The 16272-nt window shown below is 41.2% G+C and overlaps 1 protein-coding gene across 2 annotated transcripts in view; it reads right to left on the reverse strand.

Annotated features, from left to right (window-relative positions):
- The window catches only part of alk (ALK receptor tyrosine kinase), a 375499-nt gene that overhangs the window by 64300 nt on the left and 294927 nt on the right, over nucleotides 1-16272 (reverse strand). For both annotated transcript variants that reach the window (XM_054795492.1, XM_054795494.1), the window contains exons 8-10: nucleotides 15055-15149; nucleotides 11112-11284; nucleotides 9881-9975 (exon numbers count right to left, since the gene is read on the reverse strand). In XM_054795492.1, the coding sequence (XP_054651467.1) occupies nucleotides 9881-9975; nucleotides 11112-11284; nucleotides 15055-15149 (363 nt within the window). The remainder of the gene's footprint in view (nucleotides 1-9880; nucleotides 9976-11111; nucleotides 11285-15054; nucleotides 15150-16272) is intronic.

Below are 16272 nucleotides of genomic sequence, written 5' to 3' on the forward strand. Positions count from 1 at the left end.
GCCAAGATGTATGGTATGCATACAGGGGAAGCTTCACGAGCTTACTGTCTGGAAAGTGAGCAAAGAGGAGATAGATGTTCTCGTGGTGCTGCCAAAGCAATGCTGCAATATCTCCTGGAAATAGTCATCTCTGGAAATAAAGAGGCTCTGGCTCAGTAAGCTTGCGTTAGTGATAGCGTATCTCTTCTAGTTGAGACCAAACATAAGCTCTCAATTACATCCCTACTTTTGACAGTCAACCTTTTTTGTTTGCATTTCATAGCTGTCTTGTTGTCAGTTACATTTGAAAACAAATATACCTAAAAGCTGTACACCGGTGTGAAGACGTGTTTTCCCCCTTCTTGGTATTTTTTTGCATGTTTGTCACACTTAAATGTTTCAGATCATCAAACAAAATTAAATATTAGTCAATGACAACACAACTCAACACAAAATGCAGTTTTTAAATGAAACTTTTTATAAAGGAATGAGCGAGTACATCACTATCTGTATCTGTATCTGTTCACCCATCTAAATTATCTGTATCCGTAGCTGTAGTCGGAGTGGGTGGGGTATAAACTGGAAGTGGGCGTGGTTTAACCAGAAATGGGTGGGGATTAAATCGGTACATTATTTTAAGTTGGAAACTGACATGGATTGATCAGAAGTTGCTATATTTATTATTTAGTATTCAGCTATATGTGTACTGTGTATGTGTGTAAGTGATCTGCAACACTTTGTTATTTAATTATTTTTTAATGATCTGTGTGAAGTTGGTGATTCATGCAAACATCCAGTGATGGCAAACAGGGAAATACTCCGTCAGCCTTGTTCACTGTAGTTTTCTCAAAAGCACCGCGTTCAGTACTACGAACACATTTTTTTAAACTGGCTTTATATCACCAGCCAAATTAGAAGCAACCAGACAAAAAAATATAAAAAAACACCAGCCCTGAACGACGCAACACAAGCCGTTTACAGCTCTGTCTTGTCCCGTGGCGGATGCTGGTCATTCAAGGAAGGAAGCTAATTTTTTCCCACCTACTTCATAAATGTGTGTATTTATTTATATATAAATTCTAGTGTCTGCCATGATGTGCAGCTAGCTAGCAGCTGAAGCTGCTGTGCGAGGCTACTGTATGACCGGCTGTTAGTGGGAGTGATCGTGAGGGGGGGGGGGGAGCTCTGCAGCTGCCGCTGCTCAATGGGGGGAAAAAAACGCAGAGTGACAGAAGAGAGTCGCCAAACACAAAGCTAGTCTTTTCAGTAAGACAGAGTCGCTGAGGATCGGTAAAGTGTCCGGATCAGTTCCAAACAACAGAATGGAGAAGTTGGAAAATGCTCCGGTGGAGGTTCATACTTTATCGCTGATTTGTTCATTTTACTGTGAATCAAAAAGGGATTCCGCCTGAGAAAGATCATCCAATCATCAAGCTAAAGCCGAGCGTCCAGGCCAGCTCACTTCCCCACACGCCCCCAGAAATGCTGAGCATCCGATGGGCGGGACAAAGCATTTATCCAATGACCATTCAGTTTTGTGCAGTGGAACAACCCACTCTACTCTACGACGTTCAGCGCCCGACTGTGTTAAAGCGCCGTAGCGATGCGGGTATGAATGAGAAGGAAGTCGTGTCAGTTACCTGTGATAAGGAGCTGATTCTGAACAAAAGATCTGTTCGTGACCACAAGCTGAAACCAACTTGGGTTCTGCAGCATGACAATGGTCCAAAACACCTTTGAATGGCTGCAGAAAAACAAAATGAAGAGTGGAGTGGCCTAGTCAAAGTCCTGACCTGAATCCTATTGAGATGCTGTGGCTTAAAAAAGCGGTTCATGTTTGAAAACCATCCAATGAATTATCATCTTTGCTGAATTACAACAATTCTGCAAAGATGAGTGGGCCAAAATTCCTCCACAGCGCTGTAAGACACTCACTGCAGGTTATCACAAACGCTTGATTGCAGTTGTTGCTGCTAAGGGGGGCCCAACGAGTTGTTAGGTTTAGGGGGAAATCACTTTTTCACACAGGGACATGTAGGTTTGGATTTTTTTTTTTCTCCCTTAAAAACTGCATTTTGTGTTCAGTTGTGTTGTCATTGACTAATATTTAAATTTGTTTGATGATCTGAAACATTTACTTGTGGCAAACATGTAAAAAAAAAAAAAGAATTCAGGAAGGGGGCAAACGCTTTTTCACACCACTGCATTATTGAAGTGGACGTTTGCCACGAAGTTTTACTGCAGTATGTGGAATGCTTTTAATAATCGAATAATCGAAACTGTTTGTATGCCGTACTGCACAAAAGTTGTTGTTTTTTCAACATAACGTAAAGCTAAATAGCGGGACAGATGCATATTACTCAAAAAACACAAAACCAATTTCCACTGAATTTTGTTGGGTGGCATCCAGCATTAAAATGAAGCTAGAAATTTATTTTCACCATTTGACACACTATGCCGTCAAAGGCACTCCATCTGTTCACCCTCCTCTCTGTAGCAAGGAGTAGTCTGCTAACTCATGCACAGATGGACATAAAATACAAATACACCAGGCCACAATTATTTATTTCTTCTTTTTAATATTGAGAACAGCTCTGCAACATCATTCAGCAGGGTTGCACCATAATCAAATCATAATTTCATTATGTATTTACGGCCGCCGTCCTTGCTGAGCATTGTGTTATGCTAACTGTTAATCTAATTGCATGTTGAACTCCATCAAGCTGATTGATGTTGACACAGAAAGACTGTTTAGTCATTCAACTGATTGGAACATTTAAAGGTGTACCAGAAAGTTTGCATACCACATATACAGTAAATGTACAGTAGCTGCATCCCCATGTATACAATATGTGGGGGATCCGAGTTACAATTTCAGTGAAGTATATGAAACAAGTCTGGTATTCTGACAAATACAGTGCAACCTCGGTAAGCGTACGCCCCAGTTAGCGTGTTTTTCGGTTAACGTTGAAAATGTATGCCGCGGTTTGCATACATTTTCATTTTCTTCCAGTTACAATAGACTGCGCGTTTTGTGTTATTAATACATTAATGTATATGTTAAACAATGTGTACAGTATAATTCATACACTATGTATACACAAAACTAATTAATACACACTTGTGAATTTCTCTTGGAGTTAAATAAAGTATCCATCCATCCATCCATCCATCCATCCTGTGTTCTTAATGTATTTTCATCACAAAAGGTCCTTGTTAGCATCCCATTAGCTTGCTAAGACATGTAAACAGGAACCAGAAGTCAACTGCAGGGCCCGTCTATAATGTCATCAGCAGTTGACTGTGTAGTTCTTAGCTAACTAACACAGTTACGTCACAAGTCTATGTGAACACAAAACAAGTTTTTATAAAGAACGTTGGAAGAGCTCCTGTCAGACTGCTCAATCACGGCGGAATCTCATCATAAACACTAACCCGCCCCCTCCCGAATTGACATGTCATATATATACTCAGGTGCAAAGATGATGTGGCATTGCTATTTATGACACATATCAAACATGTTTGTTCAGGAGGGGAGAGACGGATGAATGTATTGAACTTTTAACCTTGCGGCCTCCAGCCAGACATGGTTGCCATCTTACTCCTGTTTACAAAAAATAGTTTCAACACAAACATATCTGGAAAGGTGAATATAGCCTTGACCCTGTAAAGCAGGGATACTCAAAAACAAATCTTAAAGGTCTGAAAAAACAGGTTTAATGAGTCAAAAGTGTAAGGATCCCCCAATCTCTCCTTCCCCTCCTCCTCTTCCAGATCTCTCATCCCCCTCCTCCCCGTGCACACCTTTGATCCTACATGGCAACACCCTGTTGTAAACACATTTGACGGCTCTGATGTGGAATCCTCGTTACCTTATCCTTGATGGCATCCCTTAAAAGACCTACCGGGAGGAGGAAACGTCACCAGATTGTTAACAACCCTCTAGTGGTAACACCGGCTCTAGTAAGATTGTTTCTTTGTGTTTTCGCCACTCCTTTTGACCACCTGTTTTTTCGTGCACTTTTGCAGTGGGATCCATCTTCTTCCCTGCCTGGCCCTGCTTCTGTGTTCGCTGTCTAGCTGTCCTTGCACTGCCCTCCGAGGATTCCCCTCCCCTATTCATGAAGTCTGAGCATCAATAAACTCTCATCTTTTACTCACACTAAGGTGTGTGCATTTTGGAGTTCAGCCCACAACCCCGAACCCTTTCCTGACAAAAAGTCCATGTATTATAGTTGATTAAGTCACAAGCCATAATATGCTTATATTAAAAACAAAATGTGCCTTGCATTCAAAACAACTACAAAAATAGTCAAATAAAATAACAGAAAAACATAACTTCCAATTTGATTTAAATAAATATTCAAAAACAAAACAAAAAGTCTGCAAATAACCCAAAAATGTAAAAAAACATTACAAGACCTATTATTTTAAAGGCCAGTCATTAAAAACAACAATTACTGGGAGTCGTTTTCAAGTAAATTATAAATGTTATGTATGACTACAGTACTTGTGGAAAGTCACCATGAAGCAGCAGCAAAACAACTTCCTGCTGTCCAAAATCCAAAACACTTTTCACTCACCAATACATGACAGCATGTTAAAAAACAGCCATACAAATAAAAAGCAACATGAAGAAGCACCGGTTGCGCACCACTTAGTATACTACACTCTTCCAGTCTGCTTTTGATAATATGAGCGTGGATGAAAGAAACACAACATAAAATAAAAGTACGTTTAATGATCGTAATTTCTGGACTATAGCGCGCACCCACTGAATTTAAAGAGGAAAAACAGATTTGTACATTCTGTATATAAGCCGCACCTTTCTTTATAAGCTGCATGCGTCCATGTCTTAACATGGGATATTTAGTACACAGAAACATGTGACACAGAAACAACTGCACTCTAAGCATCATGGGAAATGTAGTTTGTAGCCATGAATTAGCCGCAGGGTTCAATGCATGAGAAAAAAAGTAGCGGCTTATACACTGGAAATTACGGTAAGTTTGTGTAACAGTCTCACAGATACTGAGGGTGACGGCGCAAGTTATTTTTGGACATTTGCGTAATTAGATGGTCAAAATCCGACTTGCTGATTCACGCAAGCTCTGATAGTGAAGGAATCTCACTTTCAGCTCAGGGTCCGCAAATAGGTGGCTTGCAGGTTGCCTCTTGAGAGTCACTACTCTAAAGCCTCCAGCAGGGGTGGACTGGCCATCGGGAGTACCAGGAATTTTCTTAGTGGGCCAATCAAAATTGGACCAATGGCCGGTAGTTTATTTATTTAGTAAATATAAATAAAGACAAACAACACTGGGATGAAGCAAAAAATGGCAGCTCAAATTGACACTTGTTTCCTTTTAGGCCGCCCACGAGCTCATCAATTGGCTCTGCCGAATCTTGCTAACGTGTGATTAGCCGTCCCCGCTGTCACTCCATGAGTGGCTGGACTGGCACACCAGTGTTTAATTAGTTGGCTGGATCATCATGTTTATCTGCCACTGTAAGTTGTTAACATGTTGGCCAGTTGTTCCGCCATTAGCTAGATGGATTTTAATGTCAGATGTTAAATTTAAACAACTTCTGTGCCTATGTGTGCATGCATGTGTGTGTATGTGTGCACCTGTGTTTGGAACTCAAGCTAGTTGTGTGTCCCCCAACCTCTGAAATCAAAATTCTGTCCATGGACATAAAACATAGCAAACATATTGCAGCGTGTTACAACTAAATCTAGTTATATAAAGCAGTGATCCCCAACCCCCGGGATGTGGCCCGGTACTGGGGCGTGGGTCATTTGGTACCGGGCCGCACAGAAAGAAAAAATAATTTCCATGATGTTTTATTTTTGAAAAGTGGCCGGATTCTCTCTGTTACATCCGTCTCACTTGACGCATGTCCATTGTCGGTGTGCTAACTTTATCTCATGCTGCACAGATAGACTACTACTGTATTTTTACCATTTTTCTTTCAGCTCATATTTGGTGTCAAATGCTGATACTATGTGGGAATGCATAAAGGTAAGTTTTGATGACTTATTGAGGGCTAATGTGCACATTTGTCTCAAGTGAATTCATGCTAGCACACTGCCTTGTACCACACACGTCAAACAGCCATGTAATAATGTAATAATCTCTCTGGAAAAACACCAGGCTTGAACTGGTGGATGGTGGGTCGCCATTCAGATGTTGTTCATGTCTTCGTTTTACACAATACATAATAAAAAAGATAAATTAGTGTCACGACTGATGGTAGCTGTCGGAGACTTGACCCCCGGTATGCAGAGAATAAGCAGAGTAAGTTTAGGTGACAGCACCGGTAAGGCAACGAGGTCCAATAACAACAATGAACCAGCACCGCGCATTCGACGGCCCTGGTCTTTTAACTGCCGCTAATGAACATTGGCCGCAACTGTGCGGCCACCAGGCGTGGAGCGGCTGTCCCATCCACCACGCCAGAAGCACCGCTTGCCAGAATAAGGGCGCAGGACAGGACGTACTCGCTCCTGTCCTGCGTAACATGACAATTAGATCACTATAATGTACGTTTCATCGTTTCATCAAACGATGCCACATTGCTATATCCAAGCATGCAAGTCACATTTTTGTGAATGTACTGTATATCTGCAGTTTGCAATCATTTCTACATATAACGGCGTCCCCTCAATCATGTCCCCTCCAGAGTTGAAGTGTTTCAAGTGTCAACATGCACCATTTTTTAGTGCTCACAGTCCAATTTGCATCATGGACATTGATGTAACATATTTTTTAGTCTGTGTTCGTGGTTTATTGTCCTGTCAACGGTTTCACATTATACAGATACAGTGAACAAAACACTCCTGTTAAAATGAGTGTTAATGTCCATGCATTACGCGCTAAGCTGTACTCTGTTCTAAAATCAAATTGTTATTGTCCATTTTTCAGATGGTCATATTATTGTTTTCCATACTTCGCTCGTCAAAGTTCGGATCACATGCAGACTTTTTTTTTTGCACATTATCTTATTTAAATCTATATTTAACGATTCCTACTTTTCATGTGCAGATTTTTGATAGGCGGCGGGCCCAGTACACACCCTCTCATGTGGACGTGATCTCACCGGAGACCCAGCAGCCCAGTGAGCCCACCCATGAGTGATTCACTCTCGTTTATTTATTCAAGGCCCCACAATATAAAGGAATTTTGTTCAGTATAGTGGGGTGGCAGGTTTGTATGTACATCGGTGGGAGTGAGTTGGCACAATTTATGTGCAAGGATTGTACTGGGCCAGTCTGGACCAAAAAGCCCAGGGCCAAATTCCTCTTCCAGTCCACCCCTGGCCTCCAGAGAAACATTACCATCCATTTTTTTCTGTTACCAAGCACCAGTGAAAAAACACTTTTTAAAGTTTCAAATGCTCTAAATTGTGTTTAAATACGAAGTAATACCATCAAAGAACAAATAAAGAATATAATACTGGTAATTATACACTTCCTGGCCTAAAAAATACAGTCACACACTAATATTTCGATGGACCGCCTTCAGCTGTGATTGCATTCACTGTGGCATCATTTCCACAAGCTTCCGCGATGTCACAACATTCCTTTCTGTCCAGAATTGCATTCATTTTCACCAAGATCTTCTATTGATCTCGGCGCAAAGTTTCCCGCTGTCCTTCCACTTTTTAATAATTGGACAGTTCTTAACCTGATTTGAGTAGTTTCAGCTCTCTCCCAAGATAGTTTCCATGCTTGATGCATGCTGATAATATGATCCTTGCTAATTTTCCATGACCACATGATGTATCTTTTAACATGGTCGTTTAACAAATGAGAAGCGACTCACTGCATCCGTGAGCATTTAATAACTTGCTGCCAGCTGAAACATAATCACCCATGCAGTAATCCAGTGGGAGGCTCTGATGGACGTGCTTAGCTAAATCCAGGTGGTGACATTTTTTGGTCAGGCAGTGGTATCATGAGCAATCAATCTGATCGGGCATCAAATACGCATGATGCTCAGGCAATATCATCACATCTTTGCTTTACTGCCTGCGAGCTTGTCTTTGAGCTTCCTGTGGGAAAAGTTCCACAGTCCAGAACCAAAAAATGCTAATTGAGAAAAGCAAACAAGCTGTCCATTTGTTGTCCAAGTGCAACCTCGCTTTTTGAACGCCACGAATGCTAGACATCATTTTATCTTACACTAAAACCTTAACCTCTTCAACTCTGGGCATAAAGGGGCCATTTAGCTTGAAAAAGACAACCAAAATACAGTTTTTGTCTGCATAGCCACGGTCTACATGGATGATCTTGGTATCAAAGTAAGGGGGAGACATTGTGGCTAATATAAATGTTTTTTTAACATATTGCACATTTCTACCCTCCTGGGTGAGTGGCAATGAAGCTGTTTACTAGTGAAGGGATAATCGATTCCTTTTACTGATTTGAGTTTTTGTGACTCACTTACTGAAGTGAATCGAGTACTCAATTCACTCCAGTTGGGCGTCACAACAAGCAAAAAAAAAAACAAACCCTCACAGGGAGACAACATATACACACTAAGCAAACACCTCATTGAGATGCTTGGCCCGTTGCAGCGATATGGCGGATCTACCCCTTAAACAAATGCAAGAAAATGGTCCAAAGTTACAAAAGCACTTTTCTACAAAGTTTTTGGAGGCTGCTTTCAGTATTATGTAATAATACTATATTATTATATAATATTATATAATTAAATAATTCAGTATTATGCCACAACATTATGCCACATAGTCAACAAATTGTGTTTGGAATCCCATGAGATCTTGTTTGGACTGTAAACCGGTTGGTACAAGTCCATGCCAAACATATTCCCCGTTCTCTCTTGCCATATCCAATATGGGGGTGACGTCACTGTACGATTCAGCGCTCGTTGTGGCGTCTACATCACCAGATAAACTTCAACATGCGCAACAAGTCCACCTAACCGACTCACTAAACTCGTGACCGCAGCACAATTCACTAAATCCGTGAGCCCACGTCGGGTTCACGATTCCCCTGTCAACACCCTCATGCCGGCATTCGCGAGTTCCCAGGTTCTCAGTCAGGAACAGGAAGTGGAAAGGAGAGTGGATTTGAGGCAAGGAGCAGATCTGTTGCTTTCTCCATGGGGTTAATACATTTATACAAATGCAGTTAGAGACATTTTACATGGTTTCCTTTTTTAATTTAGCTACCGGCAGCAGAGTAAGTGAACGAGTTAACAGAGACCAATACCCATGAGTCCCGGTTCAGTAAAAATGTGAGAGTTTTGAACGGCACCATGTCTACTGTCTGCCCAGTAGGTTTTAACAGTAGCGGAAGGAGATTTATATGTACCAACGGAGCGGATAGCTGTTAATGTATTTTTATGACTTAATTTTAAAATTTGCCCATTTACTGAAAGTGCTGGTGGTTTGAATTGGTTTCTGTCTGAATCAAAGTTTAAAAAATCAATAAACTGAACCCATCCATCCATCCATTTTCTATACCGCTTCATCCTCATTAGGGTCGCGGGGGTATGCTGGAGCCTATCCAAGCTGACTTCGGGCAACAGGCTGGGTACACCCTGGACTGGTCGCCAGCCAATGGCAGGGCACATATAGACAAACAACCATTCACACTCACATTCATACCTATGGACAATTTAGAGTCTCCAATTAACCTAACATGCATGTTTTTGGAATGTGGGAGGAAACCGGAGTACCCGGAGAAAACCCACACACGCACGGGGAGAACATGCAAACTCCACACAGAGATGCCCAAAGGAGAATCGAGAAATGCCCAGGTCTTCCCGACCTCCAGACTGTTCCTGTGTTGGCCAACATGCTAACCACTGGACCACCGTGCGGCCCTAAACTGAACCCAAGTCTGATAAACAAAATAAAAGTAATCATTACTCACAAGCCAGGAAGCAGTTCATACTGAAAGAGATGTTGTCAAGAGAGATAGCTGAACCAGGTCCAGGTCCATCTTCTGTGCGGAACAGAAGCCAGAACCTGTGGACATACAGAGAACCTTTAACTACCACACAACCTGTGAAAGGCTGGGCAGCTCCCAATGGAAATGAAGCAAGGTAGGATTTATTACGCTTATTACAAAATGTCACAAAGCTTTGGAGAAAAATTCAGCAAAAAGTCTGTAATTTGAATTCAACTGTCTGATGCATCTTTTTAAACAGACAATATTCATTCATATTCACAAGGAGAACAAACAATTACACATGCATGAGATTAGCTGAGTTTGGTAAATAAAGTTACCCTCCTGGTGTACAGTTTGATGTATTTTGGTTTGATTAACTCTTTGAGATAAAAATCAGATTTACACTTTTAAGTACTTCTCAGAAGGGTATTTCAATCAGTTTTTAACATATCAATTACCTTCTTGGTAACCTGACTTCGTCTCTTGCTGTATGTAGATGTACTGTCGGCCATGTTCTGACTTCGGTCAGCACTTTAGGCTGTATATCTGATTCTGCCTAAGCTCTACAAAGGTCACTTGAGAAAGACTGGCAGGTTCACCTGGTGGTTACGGACATGACATTCTAATTTAGAGCACAAGTGCTGCTGACTACATAACCCAGAAATCAAAAATTAATCACTCTCTAGGGAGCAGGATTATCTGAGCTTGAATGGCAAAGAAACCACCAGTCAGGCAAACAAAGATGAAATGCCTTATGTGGGTTTTTCTTTCTCTTCTGTCTATGTTGCTTTATCTCTTCTTTGAAGGGAAATCAGGGACAGAGCTAATTGGACGGCACGTAGGATGGAGCCTTGAGTATACATTTCTACTATTTATCAAAGACAGGCGGATTAAAAGGAAAATGTTGCACGCGCAGCAATCAAACATTCCATCCATGGATATGTGTACTATCGTCTCTATGGGATTTATTAATTTCATCTCGTTAAATGTAATTGCTTTAAATATACATCATGAGAGAGAAAGACTAAGAGATTGATATTTCAGAGTTCATTTGCTGTGGGAGCACTTAAGTGTTAAGGGTAAGGGTGATGGAAGGTTACGATGGGATATGGTAACTGGTTAAACACTTCTTTATAAAACTAATCTGATGCCTTCAGAGCAGTCCAAACATTCTGTCTTGACATAACCCGAGAGTGACGGGTGGGTGTCGTACCAGTCTGCCAGCCCGTAAAGTGGAACTGTGAAGAGCTTCCAGCCCCTCTCGGAAGGGGGTTCATTGGCTAAGTGCCACAGTTGGCGCTGCTCCTCAGGGCCTGTGCTGTTCTCCACTAGCCACAAAGACAGCGCAACCTTCTGTAAGCCTCCAGAACACACCCAGAAACGTACCTGTGGCAAACAAAATGCAGTTAGGCAGTTCTGTGTAAATGGAAACAGGCATGAGCAATGCCACAATATATACCAACAAGCAAACTAGTGGGGTTTTTTTGGTTGTAAGGCATGTGACATTTCTGTCAGCAAATCCAAATTAGCAAAGGCAACAAATTCTCATTATGAAACTCGGAAAAACTAGGAAACACATTTCAGCTTGCTTGCAAAGAACATGTGGAGTGTCGAGGCCAAATGCTATAGTTCTTTGTTATTGCAGGACAGGTTTTCCTTGGGTTACGAACAAGTTCCATTCCTACGACACGCAGGAAGTCGAATTTTAGTGTACGTTGGAATTCTTCCCTAAATCAACACTTAAGTCACTCGCACTGTACATGGAGCACATAAAGGATGTAAAACACAGTAATAAAAACTAAATACAATAATTAAATGAAACAGTCATAAAAAAAGCTACAATGCTTACTGATTACTGTCATTTTCATAGGAGCAGGTCCTTTACCATGCTCAAGGATACTGAAGCGACCTGGCAGTTATGTGTAGTGTTAAAGAGTTTTGTGATTTCTGAAACTCTGTGAAGCCGTGAACGTGACATGAGTCCTGACTGTGTGTGTATGGATGCGAGAGGAGGATGGCTGTTTGCAGAGGACAGTTGAGTTTGCTGATGTTGTTTTGGCATGGTTCAGCTGACAGTAAAGAGATTTTTGATCGACCATCGACTTGTCGTCCAGGTAGACGTTACAATACGATCTTTACTCATATTGATGGTCACAACAGTCCAGCGATTGAGGCAAGTGCGCCCAATACTGAGCACATAGTGTATTCTGGACATACTGTGCATAAAGACAGGAGAGTAAATACAGATGTAATAATTACACAACAAGAGACAGGTGGCAAACACACAAGGGAAGGAGGTGATTGTCTTACACAGTAGAGTATGACAGATGATAGCAGGTGAAACTAATGAGACGACAAGTAGCACGAGACAGCCAAAAGTTAAGCCATGAACGAAGGGAAATCTTAAACATCCCAAAAGCACTGAAGATACATCATTCAATTTCTGCTGCTTGTCTTGCACAGGGTCATTGGGGAGCTGGAGCGTAACTCTACCAGCTAACTTTGGGCCTGGTTGTGAGGCAGACGTGCTATGGTAAACATAACTATATCTTTTAAACACAACGGCAGTCTGCAGAAAATCACAAGTTTGCACTCCAATGTTGCCTTTTGTTTTAAAAAGTAAAATCTGTATATTCCTTCAAGGAGAACTGGGTGAAATAGGACTCAAACCATAGCTTGATTAGTGGACAGGACAGAGATTGTGTCCATAAACCAGGCGCCTCTGATTATGTTAATGACTAAGAATCATGCACATTTCTGTTAAGGTCTATAAAGATTATGAAACTGCTGAGCATCATTTAGCTAAATCATGCATGTTCTTCAGTATGCATGAGAAAAATACACACATTCCTTTTGAAAAGTGTTCGAGTACAACGTAAGAATAAATTAGTTGCTAAAAATGAAGCCCAATGTTTTGTTGTGCTGCACTGAAAGAGATCAGACAGCAGCAAACATCTGTCTAATTATTCAGAGTTTAATAGAAGTCAACCAGGAGGATCATTGGGTTGTTATGCATCAGCACCACTCCTCTGTGTTTCTCCACAAATGAATCTCATTTTGTTGTTTCCTGAAAGGATGTGGTCAAAGTAATCTGGCGCATAAACCAACAGGGTGTAACACAAATTAAACTGCAAGAAGAAGAAAACAGCTTTAGCTTTAAAGCTTGCCAGCAAGCACGGGTTGTGACCGTGTCCCACAGCAGCATTTTATTAAAACCAAGAACATAATTCTTGTTTCACCATTTAAGTGGAACAGATGCTGGTTTAGGCTGATAAGCATGACACATAGAGGCAGCGCAATCCAGAGAACAGAATACAGCACCTTTATGTCAAGCACTTGCTTGTCCATGGCAGCTTATCATCCTTTGTGAGACCACATGGCGACCATTGAAAATGCATGATTGCAGGCAGGACACAATGGGCATGACATGAAAGTGAGCTGTGTTAATACCCAAAACGAATATCATCAACGTAGTTGTCCAAAAGCACACAGGATGTATTGAACAGCCCCAATTCAGTGTTGAGAAGAAAGGATTTAGTGTCTTAGTCTGGAATCATAGTTAATCTTTGGCTGGGTGTCAAGAGACTGCGAAAAAGCTGCAATGCTCCAACACCGCCTGCAGTTGTCCACAAATATCAGATGCCTCTTACTCACACTAAAGGGGTGATGAGATTCTCTTCATCCATTTGTTTCCTTTCTGATTACATTACTTATTTTTTAAATTAAATTTAAATTTCCTTTAAACGGTCTCTTGGCTGCATTTCCTTTAGGTATGCCAAGTACACATGCAAGAGCCACAGAACGTGGTGGATAGTCACAAAAAAACACTTGGCTGGTTACATCATCACCAATAGAGACTTTAGGCATCAAAGCTCAGCAACATGCAATGTTCATCAGCTTGCGATAGTTGCATCTCGGCCTGACAAGAGTATAATTCCATTTCAAGAATAGATCTGCAGATGCAGCCTTTGACTGATAAGGTCAGCCTCAATGTCCACATCTGACTCTCCCCACCCCTTCGCCCCCCCCTTCAGATAAAACGACAGAGAGACACATCACTGCATGTTGCAAATACATCCATCCAAGCTTTGATGTCTGTGAACCCTCGTTGGAGCAATCCTGATAAGACAAGTATTTCTTACGATTCTCCTCTTGCAGACTGCTCCATCTGTACTGACCCCATCATTATGCTCACTCTCTGCAGTATAGAATGTAATCACCTCTAAAAGAACCCTACTTCATTTCAAAAGAAGACAACAACTATTCCTCACAGGTACATTCAGTCCTATAATCATTACTTGTACATGTATAAACACCAACCAACCGCATTTCCATTTTTTTGTGTCAAAGCATTTGGTTTGTTGCAGGTCATGAATTAGTCGCCTTCCTCTCCAAAGTCGAATCCTTACAGCCAAGTGAACACACAGTAAAGCCTAATGTCTTAAATTTCAACTCACATTGTACAAGTTAATGGCCTGTGACAATAAGTCAAAGTTAATGATTGACGAGCTCACAAAATGCAGCCAGACTGAGAGACACAACTTGCTTGTATGCTCAGATTCTTGCTTTTCCACTGACGTCCTATTTCCGCCGTCTGTAAACTCATAATGCTAACGCTAAACACAACAAAGAAATTTACTGTGTGTGCCTTCACCTGTAATGAAGCCTCTACTTTTGCGAGGGTGAAGTAAAGCGGACAAGGCTCGGAGATTTGGAAAATCTGTCTTACCTTGTTAACTGTGCAAGATCACTGTCAATGCCGGCCACATTTCTGACATGCTGGAAATTCATCTGATTGTCATACCGTCCAACACGTCAGAAGTGGCCAATTGTTCCTCATTCCCTTCTCTTCCACACGGCTTATAATGCCCAACGAAACTTGTGATCAGCCCAGACAAGGGACTCAGAAATTTAAAAGGGGCTTAATCTGCACACTGTATGCCCACTTTAGAATATTGCTGCCCCATATTTGCTTAGACATCATGTTAAACATATGGTTTTTGCCTTTGAATTTGGGATTAGGGTTGATGGATGATATATGTTTCTCTCTCCCAGATAACTTTGAATTTGGGTTTAGGAGCACTATAAATGAAACACATGCACACATGTTGTCTCAACAGAACATTCCTTATGGAAAACATTGATTCCATGCTCACCGTGCACGGAGAGTTTCTTAATGGAGGAGGAAAGAGAGGACTCCTTAGTAATGCTGAGCGACCTTGGCCTTTTCCCTCCACACTGAGTGTTGCACCTTGTCAAAAAACAAAAAATACAATGATTAATACGCAGAAAAAAAACATATTAAACATAATTTCTGACAAAACTATAACTCTGACTTGTGCAAAGCTTTGACTCGTAACACATTTAGAAAAATGTCAGATGTCACCATATTATTTTCATCTCTAATAACTGGTGATTGGCAGACTTCAAATTGTAATTCTTCCCTTGAGTTCCCCCGTGTAAATGGACTCAGTGATAACAAAAGCAAGCCTCAGCAAAAGCCAAGAGCTCATAAACGGACACATTGAAGTCAGGGAAGTGAGAATGCTCTGCTGACTCCGTGCCTAATGCTAGATCTTTTACATCCTGTGGAACTATAAAGAAGATAACTTCTGACAACAGTTCATGGTTATCTCTCACTATTGGACATGAATGTTCAAAATGTGCTTTTAATGCCCCGGTCTTACAACCATTCCATTTTATGTCCTTTTTAATGAGGTATCTAAACCCAGCTTCCACTACTCAGTAGTTTGGTGAACATCTGTTTGCCCTTTTTAAAATTTTTAAAAAGCTGATATGTAGAAGAGCATTTTTAGCATCACTGTGCCGAGATACCAAACATATTGTTTGACTGACGTGTGGGTGGAGCTAGACACTTTGCACTCTATTGATTCAACAGCCAACTCTCACTTCCGTGTGATTATGGGAATGGAATGTTTGTCGTTGGATTCACTGGCAGATTACTTGGTACGTTTACACTGTAAACTATAAACTATGCATGTAAACTTGACATGCATTGTTTTGCCTAGCAACTGCAGTAGCTTGTCTAAGGCAGGGGTTTTCAATGTGTGAGGCTGGTCTCCCCTGGGAGGCACCAGAAAACTTCAGGGGAGGTGCAGCAGCTTGAAGAAAAAAAACCCCCAAAAACATCTTTTTCAAACCTGTTAAGCTAACTTCAGTTATGTCAAAGGCAAATGTTTTGTTTTGAAGTTCGTACGGTGAAAGAGTAAAAAGAGTCTGGGGTGACAAGACAACTTGACAAAATATCCTGCAGATAAAGCGTGTTTACAAGAAGCCCCAACTCCATTCTATTCTACTATTTGAAGCGAGGCTACACCGAAACTGTGCCACACTTTGAAAACCTCTGGTCTAAG

The sequence above is a fragment of the Dunckerocampus dactyliophorus genome, chromosome 13, assembly GCF_027744805.1.
Source record: "Dunckerocampus dactyliophorus isolate RoL2022-P2 chromosome 13, RoL_Ddac_1.1, whole genome shotgun sequence".
NCBI lineage: Eukaryota > Metazoa > Chordata > Actinopteri > Syngnathiformes > Syngnathidae > Dunckerocampus > Dunckerocampus dactyliophorus.